The sequence below is a fragment of the Aethalodelphis obliquidens genome, unplaced genomic scaffold (genome assembly GCF_003676395.1).
Source record: "Aethalodelphis obliquidens isolate GAN/ISIS:26980383/991018 unplaced genomic scaffold, ASM367639v1 scaffold53, whole genome shotgun sequence".
Classification (NCBI taxonomy): domain Eukaryota; kingdom Metazoa; phylum Chordata; class Mammalia; order Artiodactyla; family Delphinidae; genus Aethalodelphis; species Aethalodelphis obliquidens.
The window spans coordinates 6,765,030-6,780,894 of NW_020837997.1; the positions used below are offsets into that span (position 1 = coordinate 6,765,030).

Sequence of the window (15,865 nt, forward strand, 5' to 3'; positions counted from 1 at the left end):
ACAGGCCAGCTGCCTGGGGAAGGCAGTCATTATGAGGCCCCTCACCGTGTGTTTGTGTGCCTTACATGCGGCTTGTAGGGCTGTTCGAATTTGACATGAAGAAACAAGGGCACAGAGAGGTTAATTAACTTTCCTGAGGCCACACAGCCAGGAAATGCTGAGCCAGGATTTAAAGCCAAGTCACGGACCCCACAGCCCCATGCTGCCTCTCCACAATCGTCCCGTGACAATACACTCACACCTAGACCCAAAATTAAAGTCCTCCACACCCTGCCACCTGGGGGAGGAAGGCAGGTGGCCAAACTTCTGTTACAAACAGGTCTTTATTAAAGATGAGGAGGGGGCAGGAAAAGGGGGCAGTGTCTCCCCTGCCCACTGCCTTTGGCTGCTTGGGGCGGGGAGCCGTCTTTGCTCCACCTGTGCCCCTATGACGGCACATCTGTACGAGGCTGAGGCATGGGGGGCAGTGTGAAGAACGGGGGGGTGGTTCTAAGAAAAAAAAAACTCCTTCCCCACAGCCCTAATAAATAACAGAAGAGTTTGGGGTGACCTGGGCACAGGCAAGGAAGGATGCAGCACCCTGAACCTCAAAACCTCTGAAGTGGGGCAAGCCCTGCATAAGTTGGGAGTTAGGAGGGACTGGGTGAGAGACTGCATATGAGGGAGGGGCTGAGAGAGGAAGGGGTACCCCAAGGACCCTGCCACGGGGGAGCCTGCCCCCCACCCTCCAGTTGGACTCTCTGATTCTGAGGAGAGAGGACCCGATGACAAAAGATGACCCCATCTCCCTCCTCTACTTTGCACATGCTTAGACATGGGCGGTCCCCCATTGACTGGAATCATACCCACCCACCCTAGAAATTCTGAGAACCAAGGACTCCTATTCATTGTTCAGACGCTGAACACTGGCTAGAGTTGCCCTCTTGCCTGAGGATTCTAAGAAATGATGGGGAGGCTCTTATTGGCTGGAGTAAACTCCTTTTGGCCAGAATTCTGAGAACTGGGGGGCTCCCATTGGCTAGGCAATGGCCAGTGGAGTCAGGCTTTGGCCCTTAAAAGGGCAATCCTAGGAGGCAAGGACCCATCTCCCAATTATGCCCACTTAGATGTCCCAGAGGGCAAGAGAGGCAGGGGGTCCCCTAGATGTCCTTCCAGCCATGCTCTGATGTCTGGGCCTGGCTGGTTTGGGGACAAGGGCTTTGGCACTCACACAGCACACGCACACACACGCGTGGCAGGGAAGAAATGGGGACTGGGCAGATTCTGGGTATGTGTTGGGCCTCACAGCAGGTGGTCACGGCTGGCAAACAGGTAAGGGCTGAAGTTGTCCCGGTGGAAGGGGGAGGGATAGAGTCCACTAAGGGTGTACAGGTCCCGCAGCAGGGGTGTGGGCAGCAGCAGCTTCCGGCCACGGCCACCACCCCCACCCGGCCCCCCAGGCCCAGGGGAGGAGGGCGAGGGGCCCTGGCTGGGGGTTTGTGCGGGTAGGGGCAGGGGCAGAGGCAAGGGTGTTGGCTCAGACCTCAATCGAGGGCGGGGCACACGGGGTGATGAACACATGGCTGGAGCCCTGGAGGACACGCAGCTGGGGATCAGGTGGCCACGGTGGGCGCAGTTCTGCGGCTCTAGGGATCAGAAGTCAGGGGGTTAGAAAGCTTGGGAGGGGTCATGAGAGCACAGGTGAGACCTCTGTGGCAGTGATCGCCATCTGGAAGTCCCCCCGTTTATCCTCCCACTCCCTCGACACTCACTGGATGGGGTGAGCCGTGCCGGTGTCGAATGCGGCCTGCAGGCCTCGGGTTCCTGAGACAAAGAGGCAGAGGGAAGGGGCTAGCGGCCCCCTGGGCCCCACTGGCCAGAGCCACAAGGGGCTCATCGGGCAGAGAGCCCAATGGAAAAGACAACAAGTTTTCAGGATTAACCATGTTCCCTTGGGAGGGAGGGGGTGGCCCGCCCTTGCATCCTGTGGGACGGTCCCCCCAGGACCTAGGTCCACAGAGGGGAGTGATCCCTCTACCTCTCCATGGCCCTGAGACCCCCACTGCCTGCCTGACTTCCTGCCTCCTTTGTCCTCCTCCACCCACCACCCTCTCCAGCCGGGAGCAGCCCCCGGCCCCCCTTACCTGGGCCACACTTAACTTTTCGAGGCGGCTGTCCATGGTGGGGGTTTGGCCCAGGTCCTCCCAAGGGGAGAGCCTTCGGCCAGAGGGTGGCCGGCTCTGGAAGTTGTGCACGACACAGGTGACCTGTGACAGAGGGAGGGGGCACGCTGAGGCCTGAGGCCAATAAAGTAAATTACCATCCCCATTTTTCAGATAAGGATACTGAGGCCCAGGATTTCAAAAACAGCTAACACTTTTATGGTGCTTACTATGTGCCAAACACTGCTCTTTCCACTTTACTAAGAGATAGGTACTATTATGACTTATTCCACACGGGGAGGCAGGTAAGGCCGAGTTGTGTAAGAGGATCTGATCCTGTCCTTATTTAAACCTTTGGTATTTTGGACATTATGGGTTTTTGCATTAATTTTGATTTTTAAAAATGTTTCACTACAATATTATTTATCTTGTTTACTGAGTGTTTTGGCTCCTCCTTAAATTTTGTGCTCAAAACGAGGGCCTCACTCGCCTTACCTTGGTCCCAGTCCCGTTATCCCAGTTCACAGATGAGAACGTCCAAGCTAGGTAAGGTTAAGGGACTTGCCCAAGGTACAGAGTCCACACCCTTCACCATCATGCAGTCCTGCCTCTTGAGTCAGGGATGGATGGCAAGGGGGCTCACCAGAAACGTGGCGATCGCCGCCCCTGTCAGGAAGCCGGCCAGCACGTCAGACCAGTGGTTGCGGTACTCAGCCACGCGGACCACGCCCACCAGGAAGGCGGGGCACAGCAGGGCCAGGCAGAGTGAGGGTTTGACCAGGCGGGAGCCCTTCACGCGGAACACGAGCGTCACGTACATCTGCAGGAGCCGGATGGGTCAGAGGACACATGGCAGCAGCAGTTCCCAAACCCAAGCGGACACTACATTCAGGGATAGGGGGTGTGGCCAGAATCCTGAGAAGCCGCAATGGGACTGGAGGCACCAGCCAGGGGCTCCAGGGAACAGAGCCCGGGGGACAGGAGTTCAGGGGATGGAGTCATGGACCCCCAGTGGGCCTTTGCAGGGATGGGGGTGTGTGTGGCCTGAGCACCAAAGAGCAGTGGATAGGGTCTGGGGCCCAGGTCTCTGGGGGACCTGGGCCCCAGGTCCAGGTGGGATGGGGAAGGAACCTCCACCATGACTGCTTGCTGGCTTAGGGTGTGGCCACAAAGTCAGAGGGTGGAGTCAGGGCTCAAGTGACAGGTCCAGGAGCTCCAGGAGGTGGAGTCCCCAAACCCCTGGGGACCACTGACAGGGTTAGAAGCACAGTCCCCAATGCCAGAAAAAGGAGTCAAAGCAACAGAGGGTGCGACCAGGGAAAGACAGGGGACAGAGTCAGGAAGTTCCAGTGAAGTCGAGTCAGGAGCGTGGCCAGGCCAATAAAGGGCGAGGACAAACTGGAGGGCAAGGGCTCCAGGGGATGGAGTTGAAAGCCCATTACCGAGTCACCTCCAGGACCTGTAGCACGGCGGAGACTTGGCCAGGCTTCAGGGTGCTGAGCCAATAGCCTCCTTTGGGTGTGGCCTTAGTGGGTCAGGAGGCGTGGCCAGGGTCCAAGGGGGCGTGGCCAGGGTCCAAGGGGAGGAGTGGGAGCCTCCGCCCTAGGGATGGTGTCACAGTGATGCGTGGCCTCACTCGGGGAGGGATTGGAGGCTCCAGCCCAGACGGTCTCCTGCCCGCTGGCCGCCCCCTTACTGCCGTGCCCCCGTTTCGGGGCTCACCGCTGTGTAGGCGACGGCGTAGGCGCAAAGGGCAGCGTCCTTGCAGGGGAAAGCGCGGCGCGCAGCGGCCACAAGGCTGGGGCTGCCAGCACAGGCACCCTGGTCAGTGACGAAACGGTTGGGCCCTGGCCGGTCCGGTGAGGGTGGCGGGCAGCCCAGGGCCGTATAGTTGGGGCGGCACACGGACAGGAAGTGCGGCGTCGGGTTGCCGGTCACCACCTGCCCTGCGTTGGCGAAGATGGTCGTGGTGAAGAGGCCGAAAGAGTAGACCCCTGGGATGGGATAGGAAAGGGGGTTCATGCCAGGGCCCAGCAGCCGTCCTCCTGTGAGCCCCCTTATGGCTCACATAGGCCCCTGTCTCCTTGTTCCTGTGACTGACATTAAAGCACAGCTGGGACTCCCCCTAACACCACACCCCATAATAGCTGGGCCATGTTCCTCTTCCTTTGGGACCACCATGATGGCATTCTGGGCCTCTGGCCTCTGTCCCTCCGGGATTACCAATATGCCAGGAGTGGGCCCTCCTCTGGAATCCATTATAGCTGGACTAGGACCCCTCAACAGCACTACATCAGGATTGGGCCCATGCCAGGGACCTCCTAGGACCACCGTGATGGCATTTCTGGGGCTCCTATACCTGCCCCTGGACTCGCTATTGCTGAGCTGAGCACTTTTCTCCTGGAGCACCACTCAGCCAGGGCTGGATCTCCAGCCCTCTGCCACAGGGACCACCATTTTGGATGAGCTCTGCCCTACCCCAAGGCTACCAACTATGGCTGGGACCATATTCAAAGTGCAGCCAGCGTTCTCATCTCCCTGCCCCCAGGGCCCCCTGGTGTCTGTCCTGTGCTTTTTCTGCCTGAGACTCTCCTTGTGGCAATTTGGGGCCCTCCTCTTATAGTTGTCATCAAGGTTGGCTTAGGCCCCACCCATGTCTCTAGAACCTCCACCATGACTGACCTCAGCCCACATCCCTCTTTTCCCATGAAGTCACCATCATAGCAATTCTAGGCCTTCCCCCCCTCGAATTCTTATTATACCTGAGCCTGGCCCATAGCCCTTTTGCATGGCTGACCCCTGACCGAGTCACTCACCCAGGAAGCGGACCAGCCTCCGCAGCGGGGGGCTGAAGCGGCAGCAGGCCCCAGACACGATGGTTCTCTCCCCAATGACTGGGATGGCTGACGGTGGTGCAGGGAAAAAGGCACGTGCCAGCTCCCCAAGCAGGATCTGTGGGCAAGACCAAGGCATGGTCTTCCTGGCCTTCAAGCCCAGCCCTCCACCCATCTCCACCTGGCCCTCCTGCCTCCTGGAAGGCCCTTCCCACAGTCTGAGCCAGGTTACCCCCAGTCTCACCGTGAGGGTGGGCCCAGCGGTGACCAGGGCGTAGATGAGGGCCGGGGGTGCTCTGCTGGCAGCCTCAGGCCCTGGGTAGGGCTTGGCATAGGTACTGTCATAGCAGAAGAAGCCCTGGGTGTGCACGGGGAAGGTGTCCGTGAACTCCAGGCGGTAAGCAAGCAGGACCACGATGCCCAGCAGCACCGACTGCCGCCCAGCCAGGGTGGGGAGAGAGACAGAGTAAGAACAGAGAGGGTCAGGCCTGAGCTGGGCCACGGAGATGGAGACACAGAGATGGAGACAGAGACAAGGGGGAGAGATAGAGAGAGAGATGAAGAGGAGAGAGGAGATGGGACTGGGAAGAGGGAGAGAGGACAGGGCCAGAGCTCAGAGAGAGAGAGATAGTGGGTAGTGGAGGAACAAACCAACAGAGAAAGAAAAAATACTACTGATAGAAATACTAGAGTTACCACAGGTGTAACTCTTATTGTGGGCAGGGCATCATACTAAACCTCTTCCATGAATTAATCCATTTTACTTTCCTAACAGTCCTAGGAGAGAGGGACTGTAATTATGCCCATTTGACAGATGAGGAAACAGGCTTGGGAGGGTAAGTGAGGTGCCCAGAGTCCCACAGTAATGATGGGCAGAGCTGGGTTGAATCCCGGATTGCCACTTCCGAAAGTGCCTCCTCCCCCTTGAGGGTCTGGGCAGGGGAGGTACTGTGTGCCTCACCTCCACAAAGACAAAGCAGGGAATGATGGAGAAACTCCTCTTCAGCTGAGGTCTCCCTCCCGCCATGGTGAAGGCCGGGCCTGTGGAGAAGGGGAGGGAGTGGCACTGCCAGGGTGGGGCCTAAGGGGAGGTTCAGGTCACCTGCTTGTGGAGTCTTCTGGCCACAACCTGGCCCCCATCCCTGGCCCCTCGGACTACAGCCAAGGAGCCCTGGCTCCGCCCCCTGAGCCTTCTGGCCACGCCTCTGCATATGCAGGTCTTGCCCTGCCCCTGCCCCTGCCCCTGCCCACTGGAGGCACCAGCCTCCCCTGACACAACCTGCTCAGCTCAGCCTCTGCTGGGGTCCCCACAGATTGTATAGTGGTCTTCTCCCCCAACAGCCTACACAGGAGATTCTGACCCCATACCTTTTAGGAGGGCCTGGCCTCCTTAGCATGTGGGACCCATGCCCTTGGCCTTTAGCAGAGACTTCTCCAGCTAATGTGGACCCCTCCCTCACAAAGAAGGGTCCTCACCCCCACTAGTTTTTAGGAGACCCCATACTCTTTCCCCACATGCTTTACAGGAGACCCCATGTTCCCTGTCACCCACCCCCACCAAGCCCCTCCCCCTATACCACTTCCCACATGGCCCTCAGGGGCCTCCCTCTCCTGTCCCCATGGGCTGTGCCTGACTGGTTCGGGCTGATGGCCAGGCCCTCCTTCTCTCCCAGCTGCCTCTCCCTCTCTCCCTCCTTCCCCCTCCTCCCAGCCCGTCTGCCTTCCTGTATCAAGAGAGGGCTATCTCCCCCTCAATGTGCTCTCCCCTCCCCACAGTCCAACCTCAGTCCCCAGCACTGAGAGGCCAACGCAGTCACACCTGCTTGACCCATTCTCCCAGCCTAACCTCACCTGTGAAAGGGCCCTATGACTTCCTGCAGGCCGCTGCCACGCCCACAGACTCACAGCCACTCCTGGCGGCCAGCAGGGCAGGGATGGTCACCCCCATTGCACAGATTTGGAAACTGAGGCCCAGGCAGGTAAGGGTAGGCACTCTGGGTCCAGTGCCCCATCCACATGGCTTGCCCTGCAATGTGACATGTGGGGGTGAGGGTCACCAGAGAGCCCAGATGCCCAAGATGCCCACTTGGCCATGGCCCCCTCACCTTCTTAGAGACACAAACACACACCGGCACCCCCAGAGTACACAAGTCAGCCAGAGCTTCCATCCCAAACACCACACACACACACACACACACACACACACACACCATCGCACAGCACTCATTCATCCCACCAACAAGCATCAAGGGCCTGCTGGGTTCCAGGCCCTGTGCTGGGTGCCAGTCTTGTGGTGAACAAGACAGGCTCGCTCATTCAGACAGGTGCCCCACACCCACTACACACATAGCTGCACACACACACACAGCACAGTGTGCACACGGCCTGGCACAGACACCCACACAGATCAAACAAATGTCCCCACACACACGGTCACTGGGACACAACAGGAGGTCCTTCACACACCTCACAGCCTCACACCCAGCCCTCACTCCACCACCGTCAGGGACAGACTCGAGGCTGCCAACACACTTAAGAGCCACATCAAAAAAAGAGAGTCACCACACACAGTGTGTGTGGGGGGGTCACAGAACTGGTCACAGCGTCACGCCCCCAATTACAAGGCACAGGATGACACACATTAACAGTCTCTCATCCACACTGACAGTCCTAGGAGCGCCCTGTGCCATCCACAACCGCAGCCACATGGCCACACGAGGGCACAGACATGGACCACGGCACAGACCCGCACACAGAGCCACACAGGAAAGGCACATGATCACAGCCACACACTGGAACACAATAACGGCCCCCCACCACCACCATCAGAAGGAACACACAGCAGCAGCCACACAATGACAGTCACATGCACACAACCATACAGACACCGAGCCAGCCACACAATCACTGTGACAGCAGTCACACAGCCACTCAAAGGCGACCCCGACAACACAGCCACCACACACTCACCATCCGAGTGATACCCACGGCGACAGCCGCAAATGACAGCCACAGGAGACACAGTCACAGAGACACCACACAGACACCCCTGAAGCCACACGATCTCTCATACAGCCACACACTGACACATAACGACAACCACACAATCACCGTCAGCCTCACCAGGGTCGCCTCCCCATCTTCCCCTCCCCCAGCCCGGTCCCCAAGCCTCAGCTCGCAGCCTCCCCTCCCCCTCCCCGCGCTGGACCCGCAGGGGACCCGACCCACAGGAACCGAACCCTGGCCAGACAGACCGAGGGTCGGAAGCAGGCGAGAAGGGGTACAGGGGGCTCCCCAAGGCCCTCCCCCTCACCGGGTCTAGACTGCCGCCGCCTGAGCCCCGGATCCACCTAGACGGCCCCGGCGCGGCGGGACTGACAGACAGACAGCCGGCCAGAGACCGAACGCAGAGATGGAGACGCCGTCGGCCGGCCGGGCCGCGCCGCGCCGCGCCGCGCCGCGCAGCGCAGACTCCGCGGCGGGGAGAGGGGCGGGGCCTCCGGGAGCATTATTTGCATAACCAGTGAGGCGGGGCCTCGCGGAGTCTCATTAGCGTGATCCGGGGCGGGGCCTCTGTTGCTCTTCGGGTCAGGGCGTTTTAGAATAGATTCGGGAGGGAATGAAGGTTGGAGGTTGGGAGGGAGGACCCTGGTGGGTGCTGAGAGGAAGAGGAGGGTGGGGTGTCAGAGCGTGATCCCGGGCCGAAACCCTGGGCGGAGATGAGAATGATCTCCCCACACACACCCTGGAGTGCTGCTCAACCCCCCTCACCCCTGAGGCTCGGGGCTCTAGGGTGGCGCCCTGAGGATATGGCGAGGCCATCAAAGGAGTTCTGCAGCAGGTGCACAGCCGACCTGGGGGGAGATGGTGATCTTGGGGTCCCGGGGGACTCTGGACTGCTCAGAGCTGGGGCAGGGAGGCCATGGTGGGGGCAGGGGCGGAGATGAGTCCTGGGAGGAGAGGGACTCAGGTGGGTTCCAGGTTCTGGTGGTCGCTGCTTGATCTTATTAGGAGGAACGCAGGGCAGATGAGGGTCAGGGGCCTCATTTGGGCAGTAGGGACATCAGGCCAGATCGCCAAGGGCCTATCTGGCCACTCGTATCTAGACAGACTTACCCCTGACCTTGTCATATACTAAATCCAGCCTCACACTGTCCCCTGACCCTAGGCCCACATATCCCGAACAGTCCCTGGGGTCTCCACACCCTCCCCAAGACTGGGTAGTAAACTGTGGGGGTCACTCTGAGGCACAGGAAGCAGCCAGGAGCAGCAGTCCACAGGTGGAGGAGGGTCTCAGCTAGTTTATTTTCTCTCTGGAGGGGTCTTCAGGGAGAGCAGTCCCAGCTGCTCAGGCTGTGGAGAAAGAGGGTGGGTCAGAGGCTGGCCTGGTCCAGGGGACCCCAGGGCTGGAGGTCAGGGAGCAGATGCCCAGGTTGGGAGTTGGAAGGGCGTGTACTTCGGGATTCCAGGGCAGGCCAGGAGGGGAAGGGTAGGTTGGGGCAGGGGAGGATCCACACCAGGTGGGAAGGAGCAGCTCTTGCTGAGTGGTGGCTGGGAAGGGTCCTGGTCTGAGTCCGAGTCCGAGTCCCAGGAGGGGCGTGGCGGGCTCAGGCATCAGTGCCCCTTGTAGCCAGCAGGAGGGACAGGTGCAATTCTGGCCCAAACCCTGAATGTGACCCTCGAGTGGCCTTTGAATATGGGCCCAGTGCCCTTGATATTATGTGATCCTTGATTATGTCCCTTGAATGTGACCCAACATGACACCAAAGTATGACCTCGATGACACCTGAATTTTACCCCACTGACCCTTAAAAAAGATCACAGTGACCCTGAGTGACCCCTGAATGAAACCTCCAGGGACTCTTTAATGTCACCCCAGAACATTATTTAATGTGACCCCAGAATAAGACCCAACAGACCCAACCACCCCCAACTATGGCCTCTGAACATGACCTCCATGTGTGAAGCTGGAGAATGAACCTCCCCCACCCCTGGAGTGCTGCTCAACCCCACTCACCCCTGAGGCTCGCAGCCCTGGGGCGGCCCCCTGAGTATATGGCGAGGCCACCAAAGGAGTTCTGCAGCAGGTGCACAGCGGGCCTGTGGGGAGATGGGGATCTGGGGGCCCCGGGGGGCGACTCTGGACTGCTCAAAGCTGGGGCAGGGAGGCCATGGTGGGGGCAGGGGCGGAGATGAGTCCTGGGAGGAGAGGGAGATGTGGACTCAGGTGCGTTCCAGGTTCTGGTGGCCGCTGCTTGATCTGATTGGGAGGAGCACAGGGCAGATGAGGGTCAGGGGTCAGAGGTTAGAGTGGGAGCTGGGCATCACCATATGTCACCCAGATCCTTCTGGAGGTCATCCCTCCAGGAGTCACTGCCTCCTGGTGGCAACTCCTCAGTCTCTGGCCAGTTGGATGTCTCATACCCATGCTGCTTCATTTTGGTCAGGACCTGAGGCCGGGGGAGATGGGGGGATAATAATAATAATGATGATGATGGTGAAACGTGTAATATAGCATTTATCACATTCCAGGCTGCCTTCAAAGTGCTTATCACTCAGTTAATGCAGCTACTTGGTCAGGTAGGGCTGTATTGTTACACCCATTATTCAGATGAGGAAACTGAGGCCCAGAGAGGGGAAGTGACTTGCCCACAGTTACACAGCAGTAAGAAGCAGAGCTGAGATTTGAACCCAGGCCTTCTTGCTCCAGTCTGATGGTGGAGGCCGGCAGAGATCCCCATAACCCCAACTCACGCAAGGTCCCGTGCTCTCTGCTCACCTTGCGGCGCTTCACCTGTGTCTTTTGCATCTTCTGGATGTTCACCAGGTTCTCCGTAATCTCCTCTTCCTGCGCCTCTGTAGGGGGAGGGGACTCAGGTGGGCCAGAGCTGCAGAAGGACCCCCCGCCCTCCTGGTCATGGGCTTTGGGCACTCACGTAGCTTTTGATAAATGAAGGTCACCTCCTCCTGCACCAGCTCCAGCTCCTCCCACAAGAACTTCTTGCTGAGGGGACAGTGCAGCCTCTGGCCTCCCATTTCCTGACCTCTTGGCTTCCCATTTGCCCACCTGCCTCCCCAAAGCCTCCTCCACCTCCCATGTTTCTATCTGTTCAACTACCATCTCCCAGGCTCTGTCCCCTCCCCATACCTGCCTACCCACCTGTCCGCTCCTACTACTATTCCCCCACCTCCTACCCCTCCCTAGCCCCGTGTCCTCTCCTTCTGACCTCCAGCCTCCCATTCCCTCAGCCCCCCCCATTGCCTGGCTTCCAGCTCCCCACCTTCTGCCCCCCCAGACCTCCAATACCCCCAGCCTCTGCCCCCCTCAACCTCCTCTACCCTCCAGCTTCCCATGCCACCGCCACCAGCTTTCTGATCCTCCAGCCTCCCTTTCCATCCCACCTCCTGTCTCCCCTATTTCTGGCCTCCCAGTCTCCCCCCCCCCCCCCCCCCCCCCCCCCCCCCCCCCCCCCCTCTGCCTCCCCCCTCCCCTCCTCTTGTCCCCCAAGATTTCCAAGGCCCCCCAGACTCCCTTACTCAGGCCCCTCCCATTTCCCCCATCCCACCTGTGGTTCCCTCTCCCTGGCCTCCCTTCCCTCCCTTCCCTCCCTCCTGGCAATACCCACCTGTCCCGGATCTCCTGCGCCAACAGCTGTAGACAGCGGGTGGTACGGGCCCTCTGCACCTCCTCGTTGTCATACAGGGTCTTCTGCAGCCCCTGCAGGCCTTTAGCCAGGGCCTCATATAGCTCCTGCCGTCCCTCCTCCACGTCCCACTTGTGTCTCTCCTTGTCTGCCTGGCGGCTGGTGGGGCCAGCACCTCTACAGAGATGGTGGGACCTTGGCTGAGCCCCACCCACACCCTGAGCCCAGCTTTGAACCCAGCTTGCCCCCACCCTGACCAGACTCTGGTCCTGAACCCAGACTCAGCCACCTTCTCTCACCCTGGCCTGACTCAGCTGACCCTGAGAGGAGCAGCCTCCAGCCTTACCTTGACCTTTGGCCAGTTCTCACCTTCAAGCTGTTGGATCTTGATTTGCTGCAGGCATCTGTCCTTCAACACGGTCACTGAGTGGTTTAGGAACTCGAAAGCCTGGAGGAAGAGGCCAGGCCTGGGGGTGAGAGCAGAGGTGGAGTGGGGGGCGGGGCGGGGGAAACAACTGCTGGGGGCAGGGCTGAGGTGGCTCACCTTGGTCTGGGCCTGTAGCTGACACCTGAGTGACTCCAGTTCACATCTCAGAAGCTTCTGGGATTCGGGAATCATCACGGTGGACTTAATTGTGAGTAGAGGTGAGGGTCAGCCGAGGCTGGGAGGGGTGGGGGCAGGGGCAAGGTCAGGGCAGAGGTCAGTAGAGGCTCAGGGTCTGGTTGAGGGGGGACAGGGCAAGAAGCTGGGGTAGGCTGAGGCAGAGGTAGAGGCAGGAGTAGGGGTCAAGGTCAGGGACAGGGATGGTGGGTGAGGTCAGGGGTAAGGGTCAGCTGACAATGGGGCAGGGATGAGTGGGCAGCAACGGTGGGGGTCCACTGAGGCTGGGGCAGAGGGTGGAGGTAGGAACTGGCAGGTCTCCCACCCACAGTCTTGTTGAGCGGGAAGGTTCTCACCTTTGGTTTTGGAAGAGCTGGTCTCCCAGAGGTTCTATGAAAGGTGGGCATGAGAGCAGTAATAATCTATCCCTGGTCTGCCTCCTTGCTCACCCCAACCCAGTGTGTGGGGGCCAGACATGATTTGGGTCTGCTGAGTTCTGGGTGTCCTAGACCCCCAAGTGCAGGCAAAGCTGCCTCCAGGCATACGCATGCACCCCACCGCCACCCCCACCCCCACCTCTGCCCCAGCCTGAAAACACTCAGAAGTGCATTTGTGTGGCAGGCCCATGGGCTGCCCCTGAGAGCATGCGCCTTCAGAGCCACATCTCTGGTTGCGCTCAGGGAATGGCCCTCCTCCTTAGGGGCATCAACAATGTCTGCAAGGAGCACCAGTAGCCACTGACGCACAACCACACATGGTCATCAAAACACGACCACAGACACGCAGCCTCAGACGTAGCCGTGCACACTAAGTCATAAGACCCAGGGCATGCACTCATGCCCATCTCAGACACACAACCACAGACACACAGGCAGTCACATCCAGAGACAATCACAAACAGGACCTCATTAAGACACACAATCGCACATCCGTTCCATTCATTCAAGACATTTTTAGTGCAGGCCTGCTGCGCACTGGGCGCTGTTCGGGGTGCTGAAGACAGAGGGTGTGAGGGGTCTCGAGGAGGACTCTGCCCCCACAGCTCCCTCCCTAAGCCCTGCAGCGGTAGATAGCGGTGCGTGCGGCAGGAAGGGGTTTCCCGGGTGGGGATGACCTTAGTGTTGCTGTGATGCCTCTTTGGAGGGTCCTGGTCATTACAGTGCTTCTGTGAGTCTGAGTTGGGGAGGGACCCATGCGACTGAAGCCCCGAGTCTCTCCCTGGCCTCCAGGTTCCAATTGTCACTGTGTTTTCGGGTGCAGCCAGCTGCAAGGTCTCTGGCTCTGGGGTCCTGGACCAGTGAAATGTATATTCCAAGGTCTTTTCTGAGGAAGGGCCTGGGAGTGGGGTGTGTGGTGAAGGTTTCCTGAGAGCCAGCCCAGAGCACTCCAGCCCCTCCTGGTCTCCAGCCCCAGGGCAGCCGCTCAGCGAACGGCAGCACTTGTCACACTTCTCATTAGCAGGCAAACACACGTTGGAGGGTGACCGGAGGTGAGCAATAGCAAGGCACGGAGTAGTCAGGGTCCAGGGGTAGGCGGGCCAGAAGAGGGTTGCTTAGAGTAGGGGGGACAGAGGGCTGCACTGAGACCAGCTCCCAGGTCCTGACACTCTCATGCCCTCTCTGACACCCCAGAGAGGCCTCAGCCCTGAACATAGGCCTCTTATTTATGATAGGAGCCAAAGCTGGGTGAAAGATGATCCCAGCCCCAGGGGTTAGGATGGGCAGTGAGAAGGACCTAGAAGATCCCACAGGAGTCAGTGAGGTCTGAGACGAGCCTAAAAGAAAAAAAGATCTTAACATTGGGCCCTAAAGGAAGGACATCCCTGGCAGGAAACAGTGTGTGCAAAAACTTGGAAGTCTGCAACCAGGTGCTCTTTGCGGGTCAAGGCAGGGTGGCTGGAGGCAGGGTCCAAAAGGAAGCAGCAGGAGGTTAGCAGGGCCGTTCAAGCAAGGCAGGGCAAGCCAAGCCGGGGAACTGGCTCCCCAAGTAAATGGGAGACATAGAATGTGAGCAGGAGAGGCAGAGCATATCTATTTAATAAATGGTAGCTGAATGGGGTCCCAGGCCTGTACTAGGTGAGGCTGGAAACAGGAAAGAACTCAGTTCTGGGTCTCACATCCACACCCCCTGCCCTTCCAGTGTAGTCAGGGCTGGCACAGCTGGAGAAACCTGGGGGAGGTCTGTCTGGAAAAACTTCCAGGTGAAGGGCAACTTGCCATGGATCACAGTCAGCCAGAAAGGCCACAGTATACGCCTTTCTCTTCTTTTGCCCTTGCTGGGCCCTCTGGTATCTTTCCCCTAACCCAGTCCTCCTGGAAGACTCCTACATACCCTTCAAAACCCTACTCAGCATTGCCTCTGTAAAATCTTCCTTAATCCCTTTTTAAGCTCATATTTTCTGAGCATCTTGCTGAGTGCTGAGCACCACCCTAAGCCCTCACTGGGTGTTCACACCCACCCTGTGATGTAGGAGTTATTATTCTGCCTGAACTGTTCTAAGCTACCACTTCAAAAGTCACCGCCTCAGGGAGGTCCTCACTTCCAGAGGCAGTACAGCATGATGATTAAGCAAGGAGACCCTCCAGCTGGATGGCCCAGGTTCAAATCCTAGCTTTGCCCCTTCCCAGCTGTGCGATGTTGGAGGAGTTACTAAACCTCTCCATGCCTCATTGTCCCCAACTATAAAAATGGGATGTCATACTATCCACCTTACTGGGTTGTTGTGATTAAGTAAATTAATCCATGCCAGTGCCTGATATGCAGTAGTGGGAAGCTCAGTGTCTGTCCTTGAACATCACACTGAGGACTTGGTACTTGGGAATCATAGGAGCCCTGGGAGACTTGGAGGGGAAAGGCAAGATGCATTTCTGAGTGTCAATTGCAGGAAGGCCCCCAGTCGAGCCCCCCTCCCCCTCCCCCTCCCCCATCACCTGTTTTCCCTCAGTCCTTCCCGAAAGAATTCTTGAAGGAACGGGGCGGGGTCATTTGCCTGGGCCCCGCCCGCCGGGGCTTGAATCCTGCGCCCCGCCCGCCGGGGCCTTAAATCCTGCTCTCGCCAAGCTCCCGATCCCCTTCCACCCCCACCTACCACATACCACCTGCTCCTGCTCTCCCATCAGGGACCGCGAAGCCAGTCCCCAGCTGTGACGCTGAAATTTGATCCCGTGGAGACACCATCCTATTAAAACGCGCGGAGCCCAAAGGTATAGTCACAGAGAGGGGTGTGGCTGGCATTTTAGCCTCGCCCCCGCCGTTGCAGCCGAAGACCTCATTGGCGCCTTTCCGCTTCCGCAGATCTTAGGAGCCGCGGTGTAATTGGGTGAAATCCTGAGGCGTGGACGGGATTCCGTTCATCGATTAGTCAATATCTAAGAGGGCGGAACAGGAGGTACAGATCCCCGATCCGATTGGCTTCTGGCTTAGCTGGGAGGCGGGACGAATTCTTGGTCCCACGAGGGGAGGTGGCCGAGGAGGTCCGCGGGCACCGCGGAGCGCGAGAGTGAGGTACCAAGCCCTGCCCGCCTGACCCCCTTATATCCGGCCCTGGACTCTTGAGTGCTGCAGGTCGAGGCCCGGGTCCAGTGGTGGGGTCGGTGTCCTCGGGCCCGCCTGACCCCCTTAGATCCGGCCCCGGACTCTTGAGTG

The 15,865-nt window shown here is 58.9% G+C and overlaps 3 protein-coding genes across 6 annotated transcripts in view; 1 reads left to right on the forward strand and 2 right to left on the reverse strand.

Annotated features, from left to right (window-relative positions):
- Positions 1-304: 304 nt before the first annotated feature.
- PLPPR2 (phospholipid phosphatase related 2) lies at positions 305-8,423 on the reverse strand. Of its 4 annotated transcripts, XM_027085079.1 has the most exons (10): positions 8,289-8,423; positions 6,827-7,001; positions 5,937-6,016; positions 5,220-5,408; positions 4,958-5,093; positions 3,864-4,135; positions 2,785-2,961; positions 2,124-2,246; positions 1,752-1,803; positions 305-1,625 (listed from the first exon to the last, which is right to left on the reverse strand). In XM_027085079.1, the coding sequence occupies exons 3-10, from the start codon at positions 6,000-6,002 to the stop codon at positions 1,282-1,284; spliced, it is 1,359 nt and encodes a 452-aa protein (XP_026940880.1). In that variant the 5' UTR covers positions 6,003-6,016; positions 6,827-7,001; positions 8,289-8,423; the 3' UTR covers positions 305-1,281. The 4 variants fall into 4 exon arrangements, with proteins under 4 accessions (XP_026940880.1, XP_026940882.1, XP_026940883.1 ...); XM_027085081.1 differs by lacking the exon at positions 8,289-8,423 and having other exon boundaries at positions 5,220-5,333; positions 6,827-6,998; XM_027085082.1 differs by lacking the exon at positions 8,289-8,423 and having other exon boundaries at positions 2,140-2,246; positions 6,827-6,998.
- Positions 8,424-8,514: 91 nt separating this feature from the next.
- Positions 8,515-15,618, reverse strand: CCDC159 (coiled-coil domain containing 159). The gene is made up of 10 exons (XM_027085092.1): positions 15,309-15,618; positions 13,335-13,994; positions 12,577-12,610; positions 12,164-12,247; positions 11,989-12,067; positions 11,602-11,796; positions 10,755-10,831; positions 10,304-10,425; positions 9,993-10,075; positions 8,515-9,328 (listed from the first exon to the last, which is right to left on the reverse strand). The coding sequence occupies exons 2-10, from the start codon at positions 13,412-13,414 to the stop codon at positions 9,324-9,326; spliced, it is 759 nt and encodes a 252-aa protein (XP_026940893.1). The 5' UTR covers positions 13,415-13,994; positions 15,309-15,618; the 3' UTR covers positions 8,515-9,323.
- An 18-nt stretch (positions 15,619-15,636) lies between these two features.
- Positions 15,637-15,865, forward strand: part of TMEM205 (transmembrane protein 205) — a 2,529-nt gene continuing 2,300 nt past the window's right edge. Inside the window, exon 1 of the mRNA XM_027085098.1 lies at positions 15,637-15,724. The gene's annotated coding sequence lies outside the window, so the exon portion shown is untranslated. The remainder of the gene's footprint in view (positions 15,725-15,865) is intronic.

Bases quoted from the DNA above. Each gene is read 5' to 3' on its own strand.
- PLPPR2 (XM_027085079.1), bottom strand. From the start codon at position 6,002: ATGGCGGGAGGGAGACCTCAGCTGAAGAGGAGTTTCTCCATCATTCCC. The intron at 2,962-3,863 runs GTGAGCCCCGAA...CGGCTCCTGCAG, and splicing joins ACGCCGTCGCCTACACAGCG to ATGTACGTGACGCTCGTGTT. The intron at 2,247-2,784 runs GTGAGCCCCCTT...CCTCTGTCACAG, and splicing joins CGGCGATCGCCACGTTTCTG to GTCACCTGTGTCGTGCACAA.
- CCDC159 (XM_027085092.1), bottom strand. From the start codon at position 13,414: ATGGGTCCCTCCCCAACTCAGACTCACAGAAGCACTGTAATGACCAGG. The intron at 12,248-12,576 runs GTGAGAACCTTC...CTCACAATTAAG, and splicing joins CAGCTCTTCCAAAACCAAAG to TCCACCGTGATGATTCCCGA. The intron at 11,797-11,988 runs GTGAGAACTGGC...CCATCTCTGTAG, and splicing joins CAAGATCCAACAGCTTGAAG to AGGTGCTGGCCCCACCAGCC.